Raw genomic sequence first — 24819 nt, 5'->3', positions numbered from 1 at the left:
TTACTAGATTTTTTTGCTAGACATTCATCTAGGCTACACTTTGCTTTTATGATCCCCGAAAAAATTATTAAAAATAAAGGAGGAAGGCCAAAATTACCTAGAAAGAAATTTTCTTGTGGTGAACATATATGATGTAAAACTTTATGCTGAATTCATTTCTTCAATCCCATTTTCAAAATAAAGATTCGTTTTCGAGATATGAAATAACGTAAGAAATGCATGGAAACGAATAGCAAAATAATCAAAGGTGGAACCACCTTCAATGTTCATATCTTCAATGGCGGTAAATTATTACATTTATCGAAAAAAAGGTCAGTTTTGCGGCATTTTAGATGTAAATAAATTACTCCATTGAAATCAGAATTGACTTCTATTAATACATCTGAAAAAATCATTCAGAAGGTGGTTTCACTTTTGATTATTTTGCTATTCGTTCCCATGCATTTCTTACGTTATTTCATGATATCTCGTAAACGATAAATTATTTTGAAAAATGGATTGAAGAAATTAATTCTCGAAATTTGCCATCATATATGTTCATAAGAAAAATATTTCATGCTAGGCAGTTTTCCCTATTCTTTTGGTCTTCATCCTTTTTATTGCCGAAACCGATTGTTGGAAATACAAAGCGAAATTTAATTGGTGACAAACTTTAGCGTTCATTCTTTATTTTTAAAATTTTATTGGAAATCGGTTTTTCAAATTCTGAACCATCAACATTAGACTGAAGATTTTAGGTACATGACTGTATTTTCATAGATGAGAAGTCTTTGCCTCTACAAAGTCCTCCAATTCAGGCGCAGAAATCTCGTCCTCCAGTCAACATGTGTACCTAAATGCAAAACTATATTCTTTGACCTAGAGTCGAAACCTTAGCTATAAGTCGCCAAGCACCTGTCCGCACTTACATGAGAAAGATCACAGGTTCCCTAACAAGGGAACTATTTCTGATTGTTTTTTCTTTTTTTGATGAGGCAAGAAAAAAAAGCAAGAATACGTGTTTAATTATTTTTCGTCCTCTACAATATAAACTCGAAAATGTTCGTGCAAGCAAGGTCACTTCCCTTGTAAGATAAATTGATAACATAAAATCAAAATCAAAATACATTCCTTGTTTTTGTTAATGCAATAAGAAAGTGTATTACAGTCCTCATCGTTTAAACAGGCCATGAAACATTCGGTAAGTGAACCTTTTTCAATTTTAAATTGTGTTTCATTGAAATGACGACCAGTTTTAATCAAAGGAAAATCTTCTCCTTTAACAGGCCTAAAGGTTCCTTGTCTGACGATTTTCGTAAGTTCTGTAAGTAACATATCTAGAGGAATCTTATCTGGAAGGTAATATTAATACATTGGGTAACACTTGAGGACTTAAGGACCATTGGTTCTACTCTTTTTATTAGAAAAGAACGACGATAGAAGCGTTATATAATATATGTAACAATATACGATTTGTATCGATTAAAATGAAGACCAACTTGGACTTGGGCCCAAAGCATCCTACTTCTACCTAGAGATAAGGCCAGCATGAACTTATTTTCAGGAGTAAATCCTCAAAAATGAATACCGAGGGCTTCGTAACTTAGCTTTGTTTTGGTTATGCTTTAAAAAATCTAACTCAAAAATAAATGATGATTATCAGATGAATAAAAGTAAAATAAAGGCTAATAATGTTGAGAAAAAGTTAAACCTATTTTAACTAGTCTAGCCATTTGGATAAAATAGTCTTCAACCAATTAATCAGCATAACTATCTGGCAATTTGTTGCCGTTGATTTCAGTTGCATCGGTAAAAGTGCCTCTAAAACCGATAATTTTGCTGTTTACAGTCTGCTGTAGTACATGAAGATCAACAATTTCACCAGAATCATTTACTAAACCATTTACATGGATTAGACTCTTTGCTAGACGATGAGAGGATTTATCAGTTTGAAATATGGTTGAATAATCAGGCAAGGAATTGGGTTCGCTACTGATTGATTGGTCATTTTACAAATCCAGATCTTGAAAAATTAATTAGATCATCATGTTACTCTTTAATTATAAAATTAGCGATAAAATTTCGATTAATAAGCAGAATAATAAAAATAAACAAAAAAAGATATAATGTCAAATTTGTGTTACCCGCTTTTCAACATTCACTTTTGTTTCACTTTTTTAAGCCAATCAGAAAACGAGTAAACTGACATCTCAAGTTTAAATGTGAGAAACAACACATTTTGTTTGTTGACTTATCTTTTTATTAGTATTTAGGTTAATTAATATTTGACTAAAATAATTATGAATATTTTTCAAACAGTTAAGCATCTTCACCAAGAAGGTCTTTATTCAAACATCGTCCAACTGGTAAGTCTATTCTATATGTCTTTAGGTTTTGTTTTGATTTTTTTTTAGTTTGTTTATTTTTCCATTCGAGCTGCATTTGTCCATTTTTACTAATTTTTTTCTCATTTTTTTCTTTTACAGTTAAATTTAACATTGCCACAATTCAGTTGCTATTTGGATAATTTGCTTCCTCAGAAGGAATACCAAATTTACATTTATTTAGGAGATGCCTATTTCCATGAGGGTGACTATTGCAAGGCAGAGGTAAATTTTACTCCCATCTCATTCCTTACAATCATTTATTTCTATCTATATTTAATCCATTACATTTTTCTTTTTTTACAGAAAAGCTATCAATTTGCTTTAGATTTAAGAAAAACTTTTGCAAAAAACAAGAAGAAAAGTCAAAATAGCTGGTTAATTGATGTTGCCTCGGAAGTCGATATTAAGTGCAAATTAAGCCAATGTTATTTAAAAATGAATCAAATTTCAAATGCCACTTGGATCCTAGAAAGTATACCCCAGAAACAAAGAACTGCCAAGATTCATAATATTCTTGGGGATATTTATCTTAAAGAAAAGAAGGAACTTTTAGCAATCGCCTGTTACAAAGAGGCTCTTAAAGAATGCCCATTAGCTCTGCAAATCATTGTTAACTTAATCAAGCTAGGCCTGAAACCTAACGAACTTTTAAATATGGTCAATATTGCTGGTTCTCCGAATTTAGAATGGTTATCTATATGGATTAAAGCTCAATGTTCCCTTCATTCTCCTGATGTTAGTCAAGCTAGTGCACTTTTCCAGCAACTCCTCTCGTTAAATCATTTTCGAAATAATCCTGACATTCTTCGATCCCTGGGGGAAGCTCTCTACTACAGTGGAAACTACAAAAAAGCTATTTCAGCATTCAAAAAGGCCCATATCAGTGACCCGTTATCTATTAAAGGACTTGATTTTTATGCTGCCTGTTTATTTAGGGATTTTCAAATGAAAGAATTAGAGAAACTTGCAAACGAAATGCTGCCCAAATGTGATTCAAATTGTGGAAACGTGGAATCAGCAGAACCGTGGATTGTTTTAGGTTACTATTGTTTAGGGGTTGAAAGAAATGACAGAAATAATAAGAGAGATCATAAAGAAATTCGAATGATTGATGGAAGGACAACCAAAGCTCAACATTTTGTCGAAAAAGCATGTGAACTCAGTTTTAACTCAATTGAAGCATTAATATTGGGCGGACTCGTGGAACTTCAGGTCCATACGTATAGATTAGACGACGAAATAAGTAAACGGCTCAATGAAAGGGCAAACATTCGTAAAGATTTGATGAAGGAAGACCCTTTTAAAGAAGCACGGAAATACTTCAAAGAAGCCTTAGATGTCTCACCATACCGATTTGAAGCTTTAAAGGGTTTAACTGACGTCTACTTGGCTGAAAATAAACGATCTCAAGCTTCATCAATCATTGCTACTGCGTTTAAACTTTTAGGACAAAATCCTAGAACATTAACTGTAAGTAATCTACAATTTCAAGACAGTTTTTGACTCTCATTGACAATTATAAAATATTTTTTATATATTTCTCAACAGCTTTATGCCGAAGTGCTCCTCTCGGATCCCGATAAAGGCTCGAATAAAAAAAATGCACGGACATCTCTGGAAAAAGCAATTAAAATAGATCCAGGTTATCTTCCTGCTGTTTATTTACTAGTAACAATTTATACAGAGGACAAAAAGGTTGACAAAGCCATCGAAACGTAAGGAATCTATCCATGATACTGATATTTGCTTGATTCAATGAATTCAATTGAAATTTTTCTTTTTAATCCGTAATATCCAGCCTTTTAAATGCCATTGAAAAAGAAAGCAACGAGAAACTCCACCGTTTGCTGGGAGACTGCTATAAGGAAAAAAATGAGCAAGATAAAGCTCTCCATCATCATAATATTGCTTCAAAGTGAGTTGCTTGCAAAACGAAAATTTGAAAATATCCTAATTTTTTCGCATTTTCTTGCTAGATTGGAGGTTAATTATGGAGCTAATTGTATAGCCTCTCAAAGATTAGAGCATCCATCGTGTCGATCTGGTGCAGCTGAAGCATCCATCGAAATTGAAGACGAACCCGAGATGGAAGATGAACCACAAGAGTCTGAAAATGATATTGATGAAAGTGAAGCAGACGGTCTAGGCTGGACTTGATTTTTTATTGATAACAGTCTTGTAATAAGACCAAACATTGCATTGTAATTTTATTTTGTGAAAAGTAAACAAATGAACTATATGCTTTTTGCATTTCCAAACTGAAAGTCTTGATCTTTGTTGACTTACAATTTGTTTGCCGATATGAAGATGAAACACACAAGAAAAAATGATTCACGAACATCTCATTTATGTGAGCGAACAAAAGCGGTATGTATTTTTATACCATTTATTTAGTTGTACAATTGGTTGGTCAAAGGTAAGCAATGGTATATCTCGATATTAGAAAATGTTTCTTTTTTTTCATAAATACGGAAAATCTTTAAACAGATCTTTTCCTTTTCAGCTGGCTCTTTCATCACCTCTAATAGCTCTATAACGAGCCATATCATTAGGAAAAACCTTACTTAGTTCAATAAGAAGCATGGTTTTGAATCTCCTCGTTGCATCTATTTTACCCCTTAATAGCTCGTTATTGGCCAAAGCTTTTTCCATACAGTCTTTAGTAAACAATTGTGGATTCCTTCCTTGGTCTATGTAATCAAATACTTCCAATGGTATTTGAATATCAGGTATTTTATCCTTATTCTTGTCAATCTCTTGTAGCGAAGTGATGATCTGATTAATTTTGCTATTTAAAACAGTTTGTCCTTGTGGTTGAAAGTCAGTAACAATGATTCCCAATTGTCTTAAATTTTCAATAAACAACTCTAATTGAGCTTCTAAAGAGTCCAAACTAGTCATTTTGACTTAAACACAAAACAAAAATAATACAAGATTGATGATGCTATGTTGAACGGCTTGTCCAACTTGAGCCATACAGCCTGTATCAGGAATTCCTGTTCACACAGCCGGTATGACTGAGCAGCTCCTTCGTCTGCCCCCTGGTGTCATGTTAGCTTGACAAGCTAGGTTTGGTTTCATTATTTTATTTAAACTTTATTCGTTTTTAACGCTGTCGCGTTTTCCTCATATTTGGTATGTAATTAATCAGTATATATATGCCTTAAAGTATAGTGCCATGTAATATTGTGCCGTAATTTGTAGTGCCTTCGGTATACTGCATTTCTATACAGTTCCACGTTGTACTAACCCTTTTTCTTTTTTCCAGTCCTTTCACAATTCCGTGATGGCCAGTCCAATAGTAGTCGTTTCAATACAAATAAATCAATTACTATCACGAGCAAAATTATAAAGCAGAGCAAAATCACAATCCACTAAGGAAACACTGCTGTAGCACACATCCGATGCACTTTAAAATAAATTATAAACTTTGGATACCTTAGCGACAAGCTAATAAGCATCAGCTGACTAGCTGCCAATAAACCATTTTAGCGAGTCTAGCCGTAGAGTGAGCAGCTGAAATGTCTAAAAGCCATCAGTTGGTTAAAAAGCTTAACCGACTGAAGCATTTTAAATTGCACCATTTTTAAATCTGTTGCCAAGTAAACAAAACAAATGCATAAAAGGTAAAAAAATAAAAATAAATAATAAAATCAGTTCAATGATAATTCAAATCAAATATTTAGGTTGTAAAAATGCACAAAATAGGGAAACATAAGATCAAGCCGTAATAGTAAATCTGATCAAAAATTTTCCCCCGCCAACTCCCATAAATGCGAATTTTTGCGTCGAAATTAGATGCGCTTAACCGCTCAAACTTGCCACTAAAATTGTTTTGCTTGCTAGTCGACCAAAGTGGCTATGGTCAACCTGGACTTTATTGCCTTTTTACATTGAAAATTGAATGATATAATCACATTATGAAGACTATTAGGAGTTTGAAAGGGTTGAGCAGAGGAGGTTGGCCAAAAATGTTGGATTTTCGGCCTAAAGTTCAGAATAATGAACCATATATCAATCGAATCGAAAGCTGAATGGTGTGTAGAGGATGTCTTGCTAAACGAAATTCGTACTCCACCGGGAAGTTACTTACAAATCCGTTGGAACCCTCGATGACCACCTCGACCTAATTTTTCAGATATAACTTTTCATTCTAACCCCAATGATGCTGTGCGATTTTTTAAAAACCTTCTGGCTTTAAGAGATACATGTATTGCGCTTTCACTCTATGGAAATAAACGTTCAAGCATTTCTTTTTTACCCTATCTGGTGGCCCCATCAGGCTCAATAAACATTGTTCAGCACCTTTGTAAATATCATAGAAAGTCGAAAATAATTTCCTAAATGTGTGGCGTTTCCTTTTTTCATTCACTTTTCAAGATTTTGTTTCACTGATCTCGATCTTAATGATTTTTCGTCTAACATTAGCTTTCTTACATTCGTCTAACATTAGCATTAACATTAGTCTAACATTAACCTGATTGGATCTTAATTTAAATGTCCCATATTGCCCCTCCTTAGTCCGTAAAACCTTACTCTTACCGCTTTATCATGTTTGAAACGTACTGGTTGCTTGGATAAAATTGTTTTTGATCAGGAAACCTCTCTAAAATATCTTTTAGTTTATGTTGTATTTCATATTATCATTGCAATCATGAATCAAAATAATTGATAATTTCAATGATGAAATGAATGATTGACAGCAAAAAATTATGGAAATTGATAACTGTTTTGATATCATTGCGTTTAATACGATGCTAGTTCAGTCTTTATTATTCATCTCAACAAGTTCAAAATAAAATAATAAATTATGCCAAGTGAAAAATGTTAGTCCAAGTGATTATTGTTTTAATTTGCCATCTTGTTGAACCCAGGCCTATTGATGATAATAAGCTAGACGAAGCAAAAAGTCAATTTTTAGATGAAAATAAATCTTCATACATCTGTGAATTATCCCCATTTAGTGATGAAGGACATTATTTCCTACCCAATGACCCGGAGCGATCCAACATTACCGATGGAGAGCCAGGAATAAAATTACATTTAATCATTAGGCTAATAAATGCCCGTACCTGTGAACCATTGAAAGGCGTTTATGTACATATTTGGCATGCAAACGCTAAAGGTGAATATTCAGGTATAGACTCATCTCATCAAAAATCTGGTATTCTGTTCAATAACGGACGCAAGTCAAGAAGTCTTAACATTGTTGGTGAAAAGGAAACCGATGATTCGTTCGATGAGTCGAGAGTGTATCAAAAAACTCGTGACACAAGAACAAAACTAACACCAGAACTCAACAATCCACCCAATTATGCTTCAAATCCAGAAAATCTCAATTCCAATTCCAAATTGAATCTTATCAAGAGGAGCGCAGCACCAGCCTCAATGAAAAGCCAAAATTTTCTTCGAGGTTACCAAATCTCTAATTATGCTGGAGAAGTATCGTTTGCAACAATCATTCCAGGCTGGTATAAAGGTCGGGCTCAGCACATTCACATTGAGGTTTATCCTGACAAATCAACTTCCAAGCCAATGTATATTGGTCAACTTTTTTTCAACAAACTTTACCACTTGACAGAAAGGAAAGAATACGAATCGAAAAATAAATTGGCCAGTCGAGATGATGGTATTTATAAACATTTTGAAGGTGACAGAACCACAATTTCGATGGCAGATATTGGACCAAATATGCAAGGAATCATTACACTCGGAGTGGATCCAGAAATGACCAAGATTTTTGATTAAACATTTGGAATCCGATCTTTATCATATTGATATCAATTTACATTTAAAATAAAGATACTCTAACTGCTAACAAAAAATGTATCCACACATCAAGATATTTAATTTTCTTCTCGTTTCAAATTTTACAGGATTCGATGGTTAAATTCATTTTACTTTACATTTTTTAAGAGTTTACCAACTAATGGCATTTTCCTCAGTGACTCAGAATTTAAAAAGAAGAAAGATAAATGTCGCTTTCAATTTTCTTGATTAGTAAATCATGGCTTCGCATCTTTTGTACCAACTATTTACCATTATCTGGTTTGTAAATATAATGGAGCAACTCGATATGATTCCTAGCCACTGTTTCAATGGAGGAATTTGTTCATTTGAAGTAACACAAACCGAACACGAAATTTGCTCAATTTTATGTGGCACTACAGGTCGACTCAATTTCACCTGTCCCAGCAACTTTACCGATACCTTTGTGTGTCCAAATAAAAATTACGAACAGGAATACACCAAAGAAGGAGCTGATGGCCTGAATAGGTTAAAAATCAAATTTCATTATTGCCACGGAGGCTGTTCCAACGATGCTTTTGCTACACTGTTCCCTGTTTGGCGCAATAAGCCAACCTTTCACGTTTCAACGTCGAGATTTTCCATTTATGATGAAATCGATCACAACATTTTGATTGAAGGTGAAAATTTTGATTCATTTTACCAGCCCTACTTTTTAATACGTTTTGATAAATCCAAGCTGCTCAGTGTAGCATTGAAACAATCATGCCAGCTTATCATCAACTGTGAAATTTCAAGTGAAACTTCGTTAACTTGTTACAAGCCAGCTTTCAATTTGAGCTGTACTCCTAAAAGTTCACAGGAAATGGGTGATTGGAAAGCCGATGCCTATTTTTACTCTCATAATGTGAGACAACCGGAAAGTGTGTTTAATAAGCGATTCAGTGTCAATAACAAGCCAAAAATGAATTCTATTAGATGGGATTCTAATGAAAATAAGGTGATTATCGGCAAAACTGGGTATATTTTCCCAAATACAACTGCAGTGTGTCACAAAATTGGTCAAAGAGACAAAAATTTTTCCGCTCCAACCGACTTTATCGATTCCAAAACCATCTTTTTTATACTCAATGATTATGGACTAGTGAAAAAGACCATCAACTGTTCATTATCATTTGATAAACATGTATTTCCAATTGGAACAGTTACCATTGATTCCATGCATTACGATTCTATATTGGGTATAACAACCCAAGAGGCTATCCTTATATCTTCAATTGGATTGATATTGATGCTTGCCGGTTTCATTGGAGCTTGGATAACTTATAGCGTATCTACAAGGGAGGAAAAAGCTGAGAAGCAAGGTGAAATTGTTCAGAGTAGCATATTCAAAGCACTAAAAGCAAAAGTCAAAACAATACCATCGATGCAAACTGGCCAATTCAGTCTATAACCATTGAATTCCTGTGACAAAAATTGAAGATATTGATTAGTCTTTGCAATTGTGGCTATTAAAAACCAATACTTACTTTAATGGTTTCTGTTGAGTTGAAATCCAAGAGCATTGGACTCTAGTTAATAAACAAACTTATTGTGTTTACAGCTGATTAAACCTTGAACACTGTGTTTATTTGATCAATAACCAACAATCATTACGGAAGTAATTGCAGCTTTTTTTAAAACTGTTGAGATAAAATTGAAGCAGCATTTGAAGTTTATTACCAAATTGTGAATATTTGTCATATTAATTATTCCTGGTTGTTAACATAATTACGTTGGCTGATTGTTTGCTTGTGTACAATCAGACAGTATATGGTTAATGAAACCAATTGATTGTAGTCTGGATGAATAATAAATGTAGTTTGGTTAAATCATTGTGAATAAATTGAATTACTATGCACCATTAAAGTAAATCACAGTTAATTTATGATTAAAGCAGTGTTTCCATCCCTCATGGGCATGTTTGATTAGCTAATGAAATGAAATTTTCCTAGCAATCAATGTCTCCTTATGATTTCCTTGATTTACATTGGTAATGAGAAAGTGCGGCCCATTGCGATCAACGTCAAAATGGATCGTAAAGTCAATGAAATGATTACTTTAACACAACATTTATTCATTGAATTGGTTAAGATTGCAATTTATTCATCTTTTTCTAAATGATTTACAGCCATGAGTTGAACCATGAGAATTGGTAAAATAATTGAAACATTGTAGCTTGGATTTATCATTAAAATATAATCTAAATGAAAATTTATTTACCATAATCTAATGAAAATTATCATTTATGTTATTTTACACAAAAAAGGCATTTTTAAATATGCTAAATAAATAAATAGACTTTTGGAAGACGAGTTTTTTTAAAGACTTTATCATAAATACAAAATAGGTCTTTCCAAGGATGGAATGAGATTGTCTTACAACTATACAGTAGATGATTGGTTACTTGATGTTGAGTCAATTATGCGAAGAGTTCCAATTTCAAATCAACAAGTGATGAAAAGGTTAGTTGAAGTTGGTAACACAGTCAATTATTTTCTACCATTTGAAGGAGCTTCCAAGGCGAGAGACAATTTGTAGCTGCAATGATAAGCAATGGAAAATTAGAATACATTTCATTTTTGGAAAAATTTCAATAAATCAACCTTTAAAAATTTGAAGATTGATTTTTCGAGATAATCTCAATTATTTGCACTCACCAATCGTTATCAGTCATATTTGAGATTATCAAGTCGTTGAACCATGTTCTGAATAATCTGGCAACAACTATTCTGGGGACATTTGAGTTACTGTAGAAAGGCGGTAATTTGGTGAATCCATTTAATTGGTGTGATTGGTAAAGGGCAAAAAGAGATGCTTTGATATTTTGTTGAAGCAATCTAATCTGAGTAATTATTTCAAATTGTTTGCAACACTTTTCCAGATTTATGAGCCTTTTACCACCTTCTTTGGGATTCTGAAATACAGAAGAGAAAAGACGTTATAAGATTTACTTTCATTAAACTGTGCTAATTGAATTGAATGACTGATTTGAAAATTACCTCAATATAATTGGTCAACTTGGTATCAATGAAAGTTAAGTCAGTTAGAAATGTTCCTAGGTAAGGAATAGAACCAAATGATTCTTCCTCGAAACTAGAGGGAAAATAAAGAAAATTTGATTAGGAAATGGCACAGTTTTTCATTGCATTAAGTTAAACTTACCAGACTTTAGCAGTTCCTTCAATTTCAAGTTGAGTTTGTCTAAGCAATGTTTGATTATCAACATCATCAACAATTGTAGAAAGATGTTTAAATGTTGCTTCAGTCGTTTTACTTATTTTAGACCAAACTGTTTGTTTCAAACGAAATACAGATTCATTACTTAATCCTGCAATAACAGCCTTAAGTGAGTTAAAGTTTTTCATTTTTCGTAATTGTTGGGCGATATTAATCCAATGAGTAGTGACTAGATCAGGACTAAACATTAAAACAAAAAAAGATATCATTAATATACATATACATAACATATTCTATTACATATAATCAAATAATAAAACTTACGAATGAGCTTTTAATATGGTAACAACAACGTGTTTAGATAAAAGATTAAAATTTCGTATCATATTTTGAACTCTTGGATTGTGTCGATGGCCATTCAATAAAGTATATGGTTTGAGTGATAAAAAATTTTCCTATTAAACAAAAACAAAATAAAAATAAGTAAATAATAATAACATTAGATTTACAATAAAGATATTAGAATTTTAGATGTGACAATAATTAATCAATAAACACATACCAAATCAATAGCAGTCAATTGTTGCGCTACAAATTTTGTATCTAAATCAATTATGCAATATGATGGTGATTTGTTGATGGACTGCAGAGAAATAGAAAATTTAAGTTAGAAAACGATTCGACTTGTTTGCTTTTTACAATTGAATGATACTCACGTTATGGCGACTACGCGGAGTTTGCTCGGGTTGATCAAATTTACTTTGTTCAATAAACAAGTAAGCTTTTCGATAAAGAGTATCATCGACACAGGGCAATTCCAACAATAAATCTAATAATATTCTTTGGTTTGAGGGCATAGTGGATGATGATACAATTTTAGTGGGCGATGGTGAGATTGATGAACTGCGGAGAGATTTACTTTGAATAACAGGTTGAGAATCAAGTTTTGATGTTTCATCATTCTTAATACAATTTTCATTGTTATTTTTCATGTTGTTTGTAATTAAAAGACAATTACTTTTTAACGAGGAAGTAATGTTTGATAAGGTAGTAGTTGAAGGAGGGTCGTTGCTATCATTTGTTGAGTCGACAATTTCATTTTCCAAAGGAACTAAAAAATCTTCCGGATAATATCTTAACCAATAATGGAGTACAAATCGCAATTGTTGTGGCGATGCTTTCTTTGAATGTTTAACCAGAATTGCAAACAAATCTTGAGGTGAACAGTATTTACGGTAGGTACAAAATATAACATGCATAATATGGGTTACATCGTTTCGACCTTCCTCCATTAACGAGCTGCAGTGGTGAATAGTTGCCGATAGATTTAATTCACGCTGATGTGGAGTTAGTAGAAGGATATATTCAATTATATGATCCATGGTTGCTGCTTTCAAAATACGCACTCGGCGTTTTTCTCGTGAATGATTCTGGAAAATAAAATAAAAAGAGTTAATCAGAAATCAGTATTAATCTCATTTACTGTTAACATATCACTATGTACATGCTTTGAGAAGGTTAAATGATTAAGTTCCCATTAGAGTGTTATCTTGATGAAATTGATTCATTTTGAACACATATTTGTTTACATAGTGTTCAATTGTTCATCTGAAGAGCTTTTACTCATTTCGACACTTTTAGATGCCAATTGAAATCAACTCTTTACCTTGATATCATCTTTATCCACTGACTTGGATCGACACTGACGTCGTCTTTCCTCGGGTTGATCAATTCGAGCCATCCGTTTAACATTCAGGTTTTCATCCTTTTTCAATTTGCGATCGGATCGCCTATTACAAATAAAGGAAATAATTAAGAGTTAGAATGTCATAATTAACAGTTATCACAAGAATCATTGTCAATGTCACTATTGTACAATAATTATTAACATCATCTGGAACAATGTTTTTTGCCCTTTCTCTTAACTCCATCATTATTAACATCATTATTACCGTTGTCATCATCACCATTAGCATGTTAAATTAATTAAAATAGTTTATGAGGGAAATTAGAATGGACTTATTGCTATTCATTGAGTCACAATGGTAGAAAAGGCTTTTACCAAGATGGAAAATACATGAATTCCTAATCATTGTAAAATCATTTATATGGAAAAATGATATTGATGGTAATAAATGATAATGATGTCGATGACGGAGTAGATGACGATGATGATGCTAATAGAGGGAATATGAATTACAAAATCAACGAACCAGAATTTTATTCCAATGTATCTCATTTGATTGGTTGAGTTGAATATTAATCAAAACTTGGTTCCTCAACAATGGATAATAATAATAATGTCAATGAATAAATAAACGATCGGGTTAACTGGAACAACACGAGGTTAAGTTAACCATAATTTAGTTTCACGTATAATAACACAATAATATGCCAGAGTAATTCGATGAGACTTTATTGTTGTAGGTATATCAATAGTAGCAACAGCAGCACAAATGTGTTGAACTGATAATGTTCGGGTGGCAAATAATAAAGAAAGATGAGACACAGTTAGTAAAAATAGGTAATCAGATCGCTGCAAAATAGTGAGAGTAAGCCAATAAACACATTATATCATGTTTGCAACATTTACCTTTTCAAAAGAGAGAATAAACTGACAATAAATAATCAGCTGAACAATTGGGATAATTAACAGAAAACAAAATTAATTGTAGCTGGTTTCATGCAAAGTTGAGCACAAAAAGGGTTGACAAAACGAAGATTTCAAATTGCAATTGGTATCAAGGATACAAAACAAAAGATGGAATTTTTCGGGTAAATTTCAATTGAAATTGGGTGAAAGTTTGGTTTAGGTGAGACAAAGAGACGAAACAAATTTATGAACCAAAGTTGATTTTCACAAATTAATTGAAAGTTAACAAAAAAAGGTGTAATTGATGGTCGAAAAATTTTAGCAGAAGGCAGATGATATGCACCAAGATTTGCACTACAGACAAAAACAAATGCTGATTGAGATTATGCCAAGGATGAAATTGTTATTTTGTTCACTGATGGAATAATGTTGAATGTTGTGAATGTTGATGTTGATGGTGTTATGATGATGGAAATGAAATGAGTTGGGATGTCGCCTACTTGCAACAGAACGTCAATGTGTGATGTTACTGATGACGATTACATTGAAGTTGTATGTTTAATGTGGAAACAAAAGAGGGAAAGAGGGAAACAAGAAACATACACAGGGAAAGATAGAGTGAGACTGAACAAGACTGGAGATAAATTGAGTTGAGTGATTAAAGTGAGAGTTAATGGTAACCATCAACATCATGTTGTATAAATAATAAGCAAGTCTTTTTCACGCACATAATAGAAAATTGAAGAAGAGAAAGAGAAGAGAAAAAGAAGAGAAAAAAAAAGAAACTTACTCAGAGTTTGTTACCAAAAAACAGTCACAGGGTTTCTTTTACTTGCAAACCAAGTTAACAAGGTTTTAAAGAGATTAGCAAATTGCAAATTTGTATAGTTGAGGAAGCACAAAATCAACAATAAACCTGAAAAATGAAATTACTCAATATTTCTATTCACTTTTATGTAAAATAGAAGGCAAAAAAATGTCTGGTTTCTCATGAAAAACAAACAAACAAACTGAAATGACTCTGTGTTGGTGCAAGAAACAAAAATGGTGGTGATAGCTCGAGACAAAAATGTGTGATTAAATGTTATTGGCAGGAGTATCACTGGTGGTGGTGGTGGCAGTGGTTAACACTAGGAAAGAGAGGGAAAAACGATGTGATTTAATAAATCATTCAATTGTAACAATAATCATCAGGAATAAATGAAACCAGGCTGATAACCTAATCACCAGAATCAGGTAAGATTATTGGGATAACGAAAAGAGTGTAATAACAATGATATTAAAACAGAGAATAAAATGTTATTATGATGATGATGATTATGATCGTGATTTATCTATCGTTTCCATCATTTGTTATTAAATAAAAGTAAATGTATTACATTCGGTAACAAATTGATTGCGTGATTTCAAATTACTCAATGATGTTCACCATGATCTCCATTGATTTTCAATAAAAAATCTCACCTCGATGTTATTATTAGCCAGCAAAAACTAAGGCAACCTTTCAAAATGAGAATCTTTTTGTGTCTAGTCAACAAAATGAACCTCTTTGTCATTTTCAAGTTGCTTAAAATCATTTATTGACTAATTGAAACTTAAGACTTGGCAAACAACTAATTGTAATTGCTACTGTTGATGATCATTTGATATCTTGCCTGATATTGGTTGTCCTATTTAACATCATACTTTCAGTTTCGATAGTAACCTTTTTTTAGGTTCAACCAGAGTTATAAATCTAGTATTAAAGTTAACCCGATTTTTTGGTTTGCCTTTTCTTGGTTTGTTGTTTTGTTAGTTTTATATAATTCTGACGCGGGAAAAAAGCAGATTACAGTATTGTATTGAATTAATGATGATTGGCAGGTTAAAATAAACTGTCAATTGACAAATATAAAAAAAACTGATCAACTTTCATCACAGTCCATATTGAGTAAAAAATTGATTGATCATTCCTTGTGTTGTCAAGATTTTTTACTCAACAAAAAGGATCGCTCATTATGTATCTTTTATGTGCTTATTTTTTGTGTGTGTTATAAATGTTTTTAACCTTGTGCTTATGAATTTCAAGTTCAATAATGTGTCATTTTCATCATACAGTTTGATAGTCATCTGGTTAATTGGGTAATTCAGAGCCAACAAAAACTAACCTCAACAAATTTGAGCATTTGGCAAGTGTTCAATTGGATTGTGGAGTCAACTGCAAACGATACTAAAATCTTAATGCGTTAACATTCAATGGATTAGACAACAACATTCCTTGCGATTCTATGATAGCTGACCTTTTCCAGATATTTTATTGTTATTTTTTTTCTTTACCATTTCATGGGATTTCAAGTAAATCACCTATTAATTGTGATTCGATAGATTTTAACCAAATATATGTCAATCAATGTTTTACTCGATAACTAATCGATTGCTTGTCTTTTCATGTTTTCCGGTAACACTTGTATGTTATTAAGTATTTTTGAGTGAAAAACAAATCTACAAATTGGTTTGTTTGATTCTAATGCAGTTTAATCATTGAGTACATAAATCTATTGATTACATCTTAATATACATTTACACACATTCACAAATACACTAACAGTAATCAATAAAGCTCAGTTGTTATAAAGGTTATTAGCTGTAAGCTTTGTAAGCTTGATAAATGATAAAATGATGGAGTAAACCTTTAACAGTTAAGGTAAATCAATTTCAATTTGTACATTCCTTTCCATCTCACCTATCCCTTGATTTTTGTAATTAACTGTTAATGGTACAGCTTGATTAAGTGAAACGTTACATTATTGAAAATCTGACGAGAAAGGTATAAAAGGTATCCAATTGATGTTCAAATGAAAGCTATCCTTTTGCTTTCAAAACAGGGTTATGGGTAGATGATTGTTAATTTTTAATTTTTACAGCCAATAAAAGATGATTAACAGCCAGTTTAAAGGTAAAGTTAATCCCAATTCACTTGTTTACCAGAAAAGGCTCAATGGCAACATCTGTCAACATATTTAAATTCAATGTTGGCAAATTATCAAGGTAAATCTGGGAAAAGTTGAAAACAAAAAGCACATTTTAATGTAGATTTAGTTTTCATCATACATTTCTAGGGCAACCTCGGAAATAATCATCAAGATAAATCAGCAATAGGAACCATCATGATTATGAGAGACAAGCGAGATTAAATGAAACTCAACAACAAGCCTCTTAAAGGTAAGTTGGATTGCTTTGCCAGAATCTTATTCGTGTTGATAATTAACTTTGATACCAACTAAATTTATGCTCTAAACAATGCAACCATTTAAATGTATAATTAACATTCAAATTGTTATATAATGACATTTGTTCATTTGATCGCATGTTTCATCTAATAGATAACATCAGGCATTGCTTTGGTTTTTCAAGTTGACGGTTAAAATGGTCTTTCCATATGCTTCTTAATTTTGCTCAATCTAATTTCAATTTGCATGTTTATTAATCATGGTGGTTATTCAAGGTAATCTGAGAGACAGTCACCAAGCAATCACCTTAATCTTGGAATGGTTACCTTGCAAATAACAGAAAAAAAAGGTTCACGTGTTTCATCCTGAATCCTCTTTTATTAATGGTTTGTCTACCTGTTAACCGTCATTACAATTTACGTGGGTAATTATTGTAAATGCCAAAGCACCCAATAATGTTCACTATTAATGTTAATCACTCCGAAGTCAACCAATATTCCCAGAAAAGCCAAAAATTATCAAAGATTGAAATCAATATCGATTCGAAATGATTATTGTTAACCAGGATAATGTATGACTGTGATTGCAATTGAGTGATAATTTCAATAGGCGTTTATATGGTGAAACAATGATCAGGCATGTGATTTAATTTAACTTACAATTTTCAGCTGATAAAATTTAACTCTTTTTTTTCCTCTTCTCAGGGTGAGGTAGTTCAAATTAGCGTGACAGTTGCTATCAGTGAGAAGCTTTGAAATGAATTTAAAAAGATGAAATAGAGAAATGGGCGAATCTGAAAGATTAACAATAATTTATCAACTTGAGTTTAAGTCAATTGATCAACGAAAGGGAATCACGATAAGGCCTTGAAATGGATCTCAATTATTCTGACGCTAAGTTAACCAACGCAAGAGAAAGGATGAAGGCTAGCAAAATAATCTCCATTTTTCCTTTGTTCTGAACCATTTGAAATTGAACCGTTTGTCCTGTTGTGAGTAAAAACAATGATGGTGAAACTTGAAATTTTTCGGATAAATATTTAGTATCTTAGGTTTTGTATAAAAAAAACAAAAAAAAAGAACATAAAAACAGTTGTTTTTTTGGTTTGGGTTTGGTTTGGTTTTAACAAAAAGTGGGACTTTTTAAAAAATGTATAGATTGTGAGAATATTTTTGGGTTTGATTGAGATACGGTATTTAACTGGATAGTTAAATTTTTGGGATAAAATGCAATAGATTTTAAAACAAGAGATGAACAGAGATTCTTTTGGTCATTGATTGCAGTTTAAAATGCAAATGCAAAAAATGTCGCTTGTTATAATTATGTAGAAAAATATCTTTATAAATTTATATAAAAAAGGCATTAATGCAGTACTAATGAATCTTTATTTCTTTTGAGTTTGTGATGTTTCCAAGGCGAGTGATAACTTGTAACTGGATTAAGAACGGATAAAAGAGAGAAAAAATATTGAGAACATTAGTGTGAGATTGAAATTTTCAGTTTCTTGATAATAGATAAATCAAAAATAATGATTTATCGTCTTAATCAAATAATAAAAAACAGGAATGGAACAATACATGAACATCATCCGTTTTTAATGGATGGGTTTGACAAGGTTGAAATGAAAAAATCAGCTTACCAATCATTATCTGTCATTTCAGCTATTACTGAATCTTGAAACCAGGCTCTGAATAAACGAGCAACAACGATTCTTGGTACGTTTGGAGTACTATTGTATGATGGGAGTTGAGAAAGTCCGCTTAATTGTTGAGATTGCTGAAATGCATTTAATGATGCTTTAATATTTTGTTGAAGTAAATGAATTTGAGTAATGATTTCAAATTGTTTGCAACATTTTTCTAAATTAATAAGTCTTTTTCCACCCGGTTTAGGATTCTGAAATGAAAAGATTGAATTTAATATAAAACATTACTTTTGAATTGAGTGCAAAAATAAATTTAAAACTTACTTCAAGATAGTTACTAGATTTAGAATCAATGAAAGTTAGATCAGTTAAAAAAGTACCAAGGTAAGGTATTGTACCAAACGATTCTTCTTCGATGCTGAAAATAAAATTGAAAACAATTATTCTCTGCCTTAATAATTACATTATCAATGTTATAGCATATTAGTGGAGTTGCAAATATTACCAGACTTTAGCAGTTCCTTCAATTTCAAGTTGAGTTTGTCTAAGCAATGTTTGATTATCAACATCATCAACAATTGTAGAAAGATGTTTAAATGTTGCTTCAGTCGTTTTACTTATTTTAGACCAAACTGTTTGTTTCAAACGAAATACAGATTCATTACTTAATCCTGCAATAACAGCCTTAAGTGAGTTAAAGTTTTTCATTTTTCGTAATTGTTGGGCGATATTAATCCAATGAGTAGTGACTAGATCAGGACTAAAAATTAAAACAAAAAATTATCATTAATATAACATATTCTATTACGTATAATCAAATAATAAAACTTACGAATGAGCTTTTAATATGGTAACAACAACGTGTTTAGATAAAAGATTAAAATTTCGTATCATATTTTGAACTCTTGGATTGTGTCGATGGCCATTCAATAAAGTATATGGTTTGAGTGATAAAAAATTTTCCTATTAAACAAAAACAAAATAAAAATAAGTAAATAATAATAACATTAGATTTACAATAAAGATATTAGAATTTTAGATGTGACAATAATTAATCAATAAACACATACCAAATCAATAGCAGTCAATTGTTGCGCTACAAATTTTGTATCTAAATCAATTATGCAATATGATGGTGATTTGTTGATAGGCTGTAAAAAAGATATGAAAATAGTTAGATTTTCTTGAAAATTCAAATCTGTTATTAAAAGTTAAATCATTCAAAAAGATATCTTACATTACTTCCATTACTATTGTGTTTATTAGAATTTTGGTTTGAATTATCAGATAGTTGAGCTTTGTGCTGTTCAACAAATGTATGAGCTTTTCGAAAGAGTGTATCATCGATACAAGGCAATTCTAGTAATAGATCTAATAATATTCTTTGGTTTGATGACTGAGAAGTTAATGAAACAGAAGATGAAACTGATGATGTAGATGATGATTTACTTCTAGATTTACTGCTCGTAACTGATTCTGATAATTCACTCTCTTTTTTATCGCTTCGTCTGTCATTGATAGAGCTAGTGTAATTGCTTGTTGATGAGGAAGTAGATGAAGATGAAGATATTGAAGAGGAAGGTGACGAAGTGTTGGTGTAAGCATCGCTAACTGATGTTTCTTTTTTAAGTGAATGAGTTGAGTTTACGTTACAGCTTGCGCTAGAATCTGAACCAGAGTCTATTTTTGAGTTATTATCCATAGGAGCTAAAAAATCTTCTGGATAGTATCTTAACCAGTAATGGATTACAAATCGCAATTGCTGTGGAGATGCTTTCTTTGAATGCTTGATAAAAATGGTGAAAAGCTCTTGGGGTGAACAGTAGATCCGGAAAGTGCAAAATAAAACATGCATAATATGAGTAACATCATTACGTTCCTCTTCCATTTGTGACGTACAATGATGATTTCGTGATGTTAATTCTGTGTCTCGTTGATGAGGAGTTAACAGTAAAATGAATTCAATTATGTGGTCCATGGTGGCAGCTTTTAAAATACGAACACGACGTGTCTCCCATTGAAGGCTCTACAAAAATTCAACAAATGAAAAACAAAAAAAAATAATTAGTTTAGTCAATAGTTGAATAATGTTTATGATTTATAACAGCAGAAAAAATTCTGTTGCGACTGGATGAGAAATAATTATTCTTTACGCAAGCAAACCTTGAAAAACAGCAGTTTGATTACATCCTCTTGGGGAAATTGATGTAGACTTGGAAAAGTAGAGTAATAGTCACTGACAGAAAATACTGTTGACTTGAATTTACAAAGGAAGCAATCTATTTACAATTTAGATTAATTGAAGTAGGCAAATCAAGCCATAACGAGTTTTCTGACTAACTTTAATCAAGAAACTAGCAACAGAAAGAAAGTAAACAAGATAGAAAAAGAAAGCTTTCGAGTTGACATAATTTCTTACCTGAATTTCATTTTTATCAACTGATTTTGAGCGTCTCCGCCGATCTTCCGATTGATCAACCCGAGTTATTCGTTTACCATTGAGATTTTCATCTTTTTTAAGCTTCCGATCAGATCGTCGGTATCCACTGGGATCACTGATATCACTATCATTTAATTCATTGTTGGACGAGTATGTAATTTTCTTTAAATAAATATGGTACAAAGAATCGCTGTTGGTTTCTTCATTCCAAAACCGTCTATTGGGTGACATAGGAATTTCATGTTTTTGAGACAACTGGGTCAACATTGCTGTAAGCTGGTAAAAAAAGAAAAAATGATTGTGGTGTGATGTTGAGTTTGATGATGATGATGTTGATGGAGAGTGTAGAAAAAGCAGAAATAAAAAAGACAAAAAAAACTCAAGAGAGCAAAGCAATATGAAAAAATGGAAGACGATGATGAGGTGAGATTAGAGAGAAACAGAGAGAGATAGAAAGAAACAAATATATTTTGGGAGGACAAAAAACACGGACAAACATAAAAAACAAGATGAATTTCCTAAAAACGGCCCTAAAATTAGGACTCAGTTTTGAGTTTACGTATGTTTAAGTCTTGTTTATTATATTTTGACTCGGATTATTGTACTTTATACAACACGTTCCCTCTCGGGGACTGTAATAGCTTTTAAAACAACGCGGGCAATTCAATTTCAAATTCTTCGTTCATTCAATCAATTTAACCAAATTTTAATTTCATTCATTGGTCATTGCATTCTTGATGTTGCATTTAAATTCAAGAGTAGATTTTCTGATGAATCACTGCTTATGAGTAATGATTGGAAGAGTTTTCAATCATAGTAAACAACCTATCACTGAATATATTAGATTGTTCCATTGTATAACTTTTAGACTTCTCCAGAGTTTGATAACCTAATGACTGATTATTGCGACCAGAACTGCTAATAAAATTTTACACAAGTAATGAATCGAGTATTTAATGGATAATTATGGTAAGCCAGTAATTAAAATCCTTATCTACCAAAGGCGCCCATTGAAATGGTTTCGTCTTTCGGTTAGCAATGGAGAATGATTTGCACATTTTTCATTTTCATTGTTTCTCTCTTCCTGCGGTTGTATATAAAACTAAACATTTGTTACCTTTATTAAACCAGCTTATTAAAAATTATCCCATTGAATAATCTTATAATCGAAGTTTTTACTCCTCATTAGTTCTTTCTATCAATTGGACTCCTTTTTAAAGTGTTGTTTGATTATCTGCTGAACGTCTACCTAATGGACTTTGATATTTTGATTGGAAAACGTGTATTACTCTTGCTCTTCCCAGGTGCTATGGACCATTAAGAGTTTGTGTTTATAATGGACTACAATCTGTCCAGTTAGAAAGAAGATGGGTCAAGATTACAATTCTTGAATGTACAATGAATTCTTGTATTCTTGCAACATTGTGAAGGACAACCTGTGAATAACTCGGTGGTTAAGGTCATTACGAATTGACTGGAAAGGCCATGAAATAGGAACGATTGGACTATCGCTCTGATATATACTGAAGCGATAGATTAGGTTTTATTGATCAAAGGTTATAAATCCAAGGCCTCATGAAATGACGCTTCTTTTTTCATCATCTTTTTCATTTCATTTCAAAAATCTGGTGAACAGTTAAAGATAATCCTGAGAAAATAGTATGAAATGATGAAGGAGAAGAAGGAAGAATGGTGATGAGAAAGGTAGAGAGAAAAGTTATTATAAAAAAGATTACTGAAGAATAATGGAGGAAGTTTCTTAGGTAAAACCGGTTTTATCAACGCTAAAGAAGCTGAGTTAACCATCATCCGTTTCTTTTTCTCAATGACTTTTGCCATACTTGGCATATGAATAACATCATTCGCCATTACCACCATCATCATTTCTCTCTCCTGATCCACAAAATTTCAGTTAAATTCCAATAGATTCATCAACTAGTTATTTACCAGATATCTACAATGGCCATTATGGGTAAGTTAACGCTTAAAATTCCTATATTTCTTTAGTCAATTCAACAACTGTACTAGCCAGTATATTCACAAAAAAGCAATTACTCCACTATAGTTAGTCTTATTATCCTTTCTATTGTTTCTCTTTCTCCATCTTGTTTTATTTATTTTTATTTCGTTGTCCGAATATTTTGCATGACGGGTTTACTTTCAGTCAGTCAGATTAGTTAATGAAGATTATAGATATTATACAAATTAATATTACATCCTCTGTCTCTCGTATGATTGAAAAAAGTTTTGACTTGACTCAATATTTTATGCTTTCACATAATCATCGGTAGTGACCTAACCCTTCCTAAACTGTCGTCACATATCTAATATGTTTAATTTCTTTCCTTTCTTTTCCTTAGATTTCAAATTAGTGGTCTTAATTTTGACCATTGGCTTGGTTCATGGAGACATGATGAGAAAAAGCATCGTTTTTGATATCAAAACACCCAAGGTTTTCTATTGTCCACAAGAGAAGCCAACAGATGTTAACAAAATGATTGTTAAATCTCGTTCATTGGATAAATTATGTGAATATGGAGGTAAAGGTGTACCAAAAAATTCAAGATCCGATTGTTATAATGACATTGACGAAACCGAATATGCCTGTGCCGAAAAACAAAGAATATTGGTGAGTTTTCTTGCATACCGTCCAAATTTAACTAATCGATTTCACTATTTCGGGTGTAAAATGATAATTATTTCAAGGTAGCATGTTAAAATTGGATCATGAACATTAGTGGTTACTTTCTTTTCTGTCTAGAGATTAGCGTAGGCTGATGACGGGCATTAATGAACTATTCAAACATTTTCGCTGATTTCTTTTTTCTTCTCATTCTAGTTACGTATCAACCCACCAAATGACACAGAAACTACAACTACAGCTATTCCATCTCCTGATATGCCTGAGTATATTAAGATCAACAAGAAGGACACAGGATCTGGAAAGCCTGGAAAATCAAAGAAATACTAATTCCTGTTGCAATCAAGTATTCTAATGCCCTTAATCGAGATCTGAGATTTTGACCGAAATATATTTGTGATGAAATTTCCAACTCGGGCCAATATTTACTTTGGATACTCAATGTGCGACCATTTGAAAAATGGCAGATAAATCATGATCATCAACAGTTACAAATCCAGGATAATTTGTTTCTCTTAAATTATTTGTGATATATATAAGTTCAATTGTTTATTGTTTGGATTACTCAATCTGATTCATTGGGATAGGTATTGAAAAAGTCATTTTTTGGGTAAAATATTTCCCAACTTTAATTGTAGCTCCAACTTTTTCAACGATATTGGAAGCGTAATAATTGAAGATTGGAAAATTTTTCACTCTCAAGGTTGCTTTTTTTCATTCACCAACACTTTTTATTCAAAATATCAATTCTTATGTTGTGGTGAAAATTTATTAAAATTGTGCTTTTATTTTCCTACCACGAATTTTTTATCAACTATAAAATTATTTCAATAGCTTTATATCCTTCATCTGTTTTTGAGAAATCAAATTATACTCTAAAGTCGGTAAATTAGTTAATTACCTGACCCTCCAATTTATAAACAATACAACAAATCAAATGTTTACAATAGATAATCCA

General features: G+C 32.0%; 6 protein-coding genes and 2 long non-coding RNA genes across 13 annotated transcripts; 5 read left to right on the top strand and 3 right to left on the bottom strand.

Annotated features, from left to right (window-relative positions):
- The first annotated feature begins 2201 nt into the window (after positions 1-2201).
- On the top strand, positions 2202-4630 carry APC7 (anaphase-promoting complex subunit 7). Its single transcript, XM_015938388.3, has 6 exons — positions 2202-2345; positions 2466-2588; positions 2670-3836; positions 3915-4081; positions 4165-4281; positions 4343-4630. Exons 1-6 carry the CDS (start codon positions 2280-2282, stop codon positions 4521-4523), a joined length of 1821 nt encoding a protein of 606 aa, XP_015793874.1. The 5' UTR covers positions 2202-2279; the 3' UTR covers positions 4524-4630.
- Positions 4631-4711: 81 nt separating this feature from the next.
- Positions 4712-5311, bottom strand: MED10 (mediator complex subunit 10). The gene has a single exon (XM_015938394.3). The coding sequence runs from the start codon at positions 5265-5267 to the stop codon at positions 4866-4868; it is 402 nt and encodes a 133-aa protein (XP_015793880.1). The 5' UTR covers positions 5268-5311; the 3' UTR covers positions 4712-4865.
- Positions 5312-5383: 72 nt separating this feature from the next.
- LOC149093365 (uncharacterized) lies at positions 5384-5808 on the top strand. The gene is made up of 2 exons (XR_016199893.1): positions 5384-5501; positions 5635-5808. It is a non-coding gene; the product is annotated as an uncharacterized LOC149093365 (long non-coding RNA).
- A 1382-nt stretch (positions 5809-7190) lies between these two features.
- LOC107370395 (uncharacterized) lies at positions 7191-8114 on the top strand. Its single transcript, XM_015938385.1, has one exon. It carries the CDS (start codon positions 7191-7193, stop codon positions 8112-8114), a length of 924 nt encoding a protein of 307 aa, XP_015793871.1.
- A 2223-nt stretch (positions 8115-10337) lies between these two features.
- Positions 10338-15564, bottom strand: LOC107370400 (uncharacterized). Of its 4 annotated transcripts, XM_015938391.3 has the most exons (12): positions 15391-15564; positions 14717-15056; positions 13927-13965; positions 13547-13799; positions 13000-13123; positions 12050-12763; positions 11896-11976; positions 11658-11788; positions 11319-11573; positions 11156-11249; positions 10814-11070; positions 10338-10694 (listed from the first exon to the last, which is right to left on the bottom strand). In XM_015938391.3, exons 4-12 carry the CDS (start codon positions 13570-13572, stop codon positions 10646-10648), a joined length of 1731 nt encoding a protein of 576 aa, XP_015793877.1. In that variant the 5' UTR covers positions 13573-13799; positions 13927-13965; positions 14717-15056; positions 15391-15564; the 3' UTR covers positions 10338-10645. The 4 variants fall into 4 exon arrangements, with proteins under 4 accessions (XP_015793877.1, XP_025018274.1, XP_089125405.1 ...); XM_025162506.2 differs by lacking the exon at positions 13927-13965 and having other exon boundaries at positions 15391-15562; XM_089269279.1 differs by lacking the exons at positions 13927-13965; positions 15391-15564 and having other exon boundaries at positions 13547-13869; positions 14717-14922.
- A 779-nt stretch (positions 15565-16343) lies between these two features.
- On the top strand, positions 16344-17672 carry LOC107370403 (uncharacterized). 2 transcript variants are annotated; one of them, XR_001570627.3, is made up of 3 exons: positions 16344-16953; positions 17025-17127; positions 17289-17672. It is a non-coding gene; the product is annotated as an uncharacterized LOC107370403 (long non-coding RNA). The 2 variants fall into 2 exon arrangements; XR_003083755.2 differs by having other exon boundaries at positions 16815-16953; positions 17005-17127; positions 17289-17428.
- Positions 17673-18158: 486 nt separating this feature from the next.
- Positions 18159-21799, bottom strand: LOC107370398 (uncharacterized). Of its 2 annotated transcripts, none has more exons than XM_015938387.3 (8): positions 21200-21799; positions 20018-20806; positions 19851-19931; positions 19613-19743; positions 19286-19540; positions 19105-19198; positions 18775-19031; positions 18159-18568 (listed from the first exon to the last, which is right to left on the bottom strand). In XM_015938387.3, the coding sequence occupies exons 1-8, from the start codon at positions 21485-21487 to the stop codon at positions 18520-18522; spliced, it is 1944 nt and encodes a 647-aa protein (XP_015793873.2). In that variant the 5' UTR covers positions 21488-21799; the 3' UTR covers positions 18159-18519. The 2 variants fall into 2 exon arrangements, with proteins under 2 accessions (XP_015793873.2, XP_089125404.1); XM_089269278.1 differs by lacking the exon at positions 21200-21799 and adding an exon at positions 20944-21085.
- Positions 21800-23057: 1258 nt separating this feature from the next.
- On the top strand, positions 23058-24664 carry LOC107370401 (uncharacterized). Its single transcript, XM_015938393.3, has 3 exons — positions 23058-23192; positions 23581-23849; positions 24060-24664. The coding sequence occupies exons 1-3, from the start codon at positions 23180-23182 to the stop codon at positions 24189-24191; spliced, it is 414 nt and encodes a 137-aa protein (XP_015793879.1). The 5' UTR covers positions 23058-23179; the 3' UTR covers positions 24192-24664.
- Positions 24665-24819: the final 155 nt, after the last annotated feature.

Source organism: Tetranychus urticae, chromosome 3 (genome assembly GCF_039701765.1).
Source record: "Tetranychus urticae isolate SD_2017Ah chromosome 3, NJAU_TeUrti_SD_1.0, whole genome shotgun sequence".
Taxonomy (NCBI): domain Eukaryota; kingdom Metazoa; phylum Arthropoda; class Arachnida; order Trombidiformes; family Tetranychidae; genus Tetranychus; species Tetranychus urticae.
Note: the sequence above shows the minus strand (reverse complement) of the source record. Positions and strands in the feature narration are given on the sequence as shown.

Coding starts and splice junctions, on each gene's coding strand:
- APC7 (XM_015938388.3), top strand. CDS start 2,280: ATGAATATTTTTCAAACAGTTAAGCATCTTCACCAAGAAGGTCTTTAT. Junction 2,346..2,465: donor ATTCAAACATCGTCCAACTG/GTAAGTCTATTC, acceptor TTTCTTTTACAG/TTAAATTTAACATTGCCACA. Junction 4,082..4,164: donor GTTGACAAAGCCATCGAAAC/GTAAGGAATCTA, acceptor CGTAATATCCAG/CCTTTTAAATGCCATTGAAA.
- MED10 (XM_015938394.3), bottom strand. CDS start 5,267: ATGACTAGTTTGGACTCTTTAGAAGCTCAATTAGAGTTGTTTATTGAA.
- LOC107370395 (XM_015938385.1), top strand. CDS start 7,191: ATGTTAGTCCAAGTGATTATTGTTTTAATTTGCCATCTTGTTGAACCC.
- LOC107370400 (XM_015938391.3), bottom strand. CDS start 13,572: ATGAGATACATTGGAATAAAATTCTG. Junction 11,574..11,657: donor ACCATATTAAAAGCTCATTC/GTAAGTTTTATT, acceptor TTTAATGTTTAG/TCCTGATCTAGTCACTACTC. Junction 11,250..11,318: donor GAAGGAACTGCTAAAGTCTG/GTAAGTTTAACT, acceptor TTTTCCCTCTAG/TTTCGAGGAAGAATCATTTG.
- LOC107370398 (XM_015938387.3), bottom strand. CDS start 21,487: ATGTTGACCCAGTTGTCTCAAAAACATGAAATTCCTATGTCACCCAAT. Junction 19,744..19,850: donor AATTGACTGCTATTGATTTG/GTATGTGTTTAT, acceptor TTTGTTTAATAG/GAAAATTTTTTATCACTCAA. Junction 19,541..19,612: donor ACCATATTAAAAGCTCATTC/GTAAGTTTTATT, acceptor TTTAATTTTTAG/TCCTGATCTAGTCACTACTC.
- LOC107370401 (XM_015938393.3), top strand. Junction 23,850..24,059: donor CCGAAAAACAAAGAATATTG/GTGAGTTTTCTT, acceptor TTCTCATTCTAG/TTACGTATCAACCCACCAAA.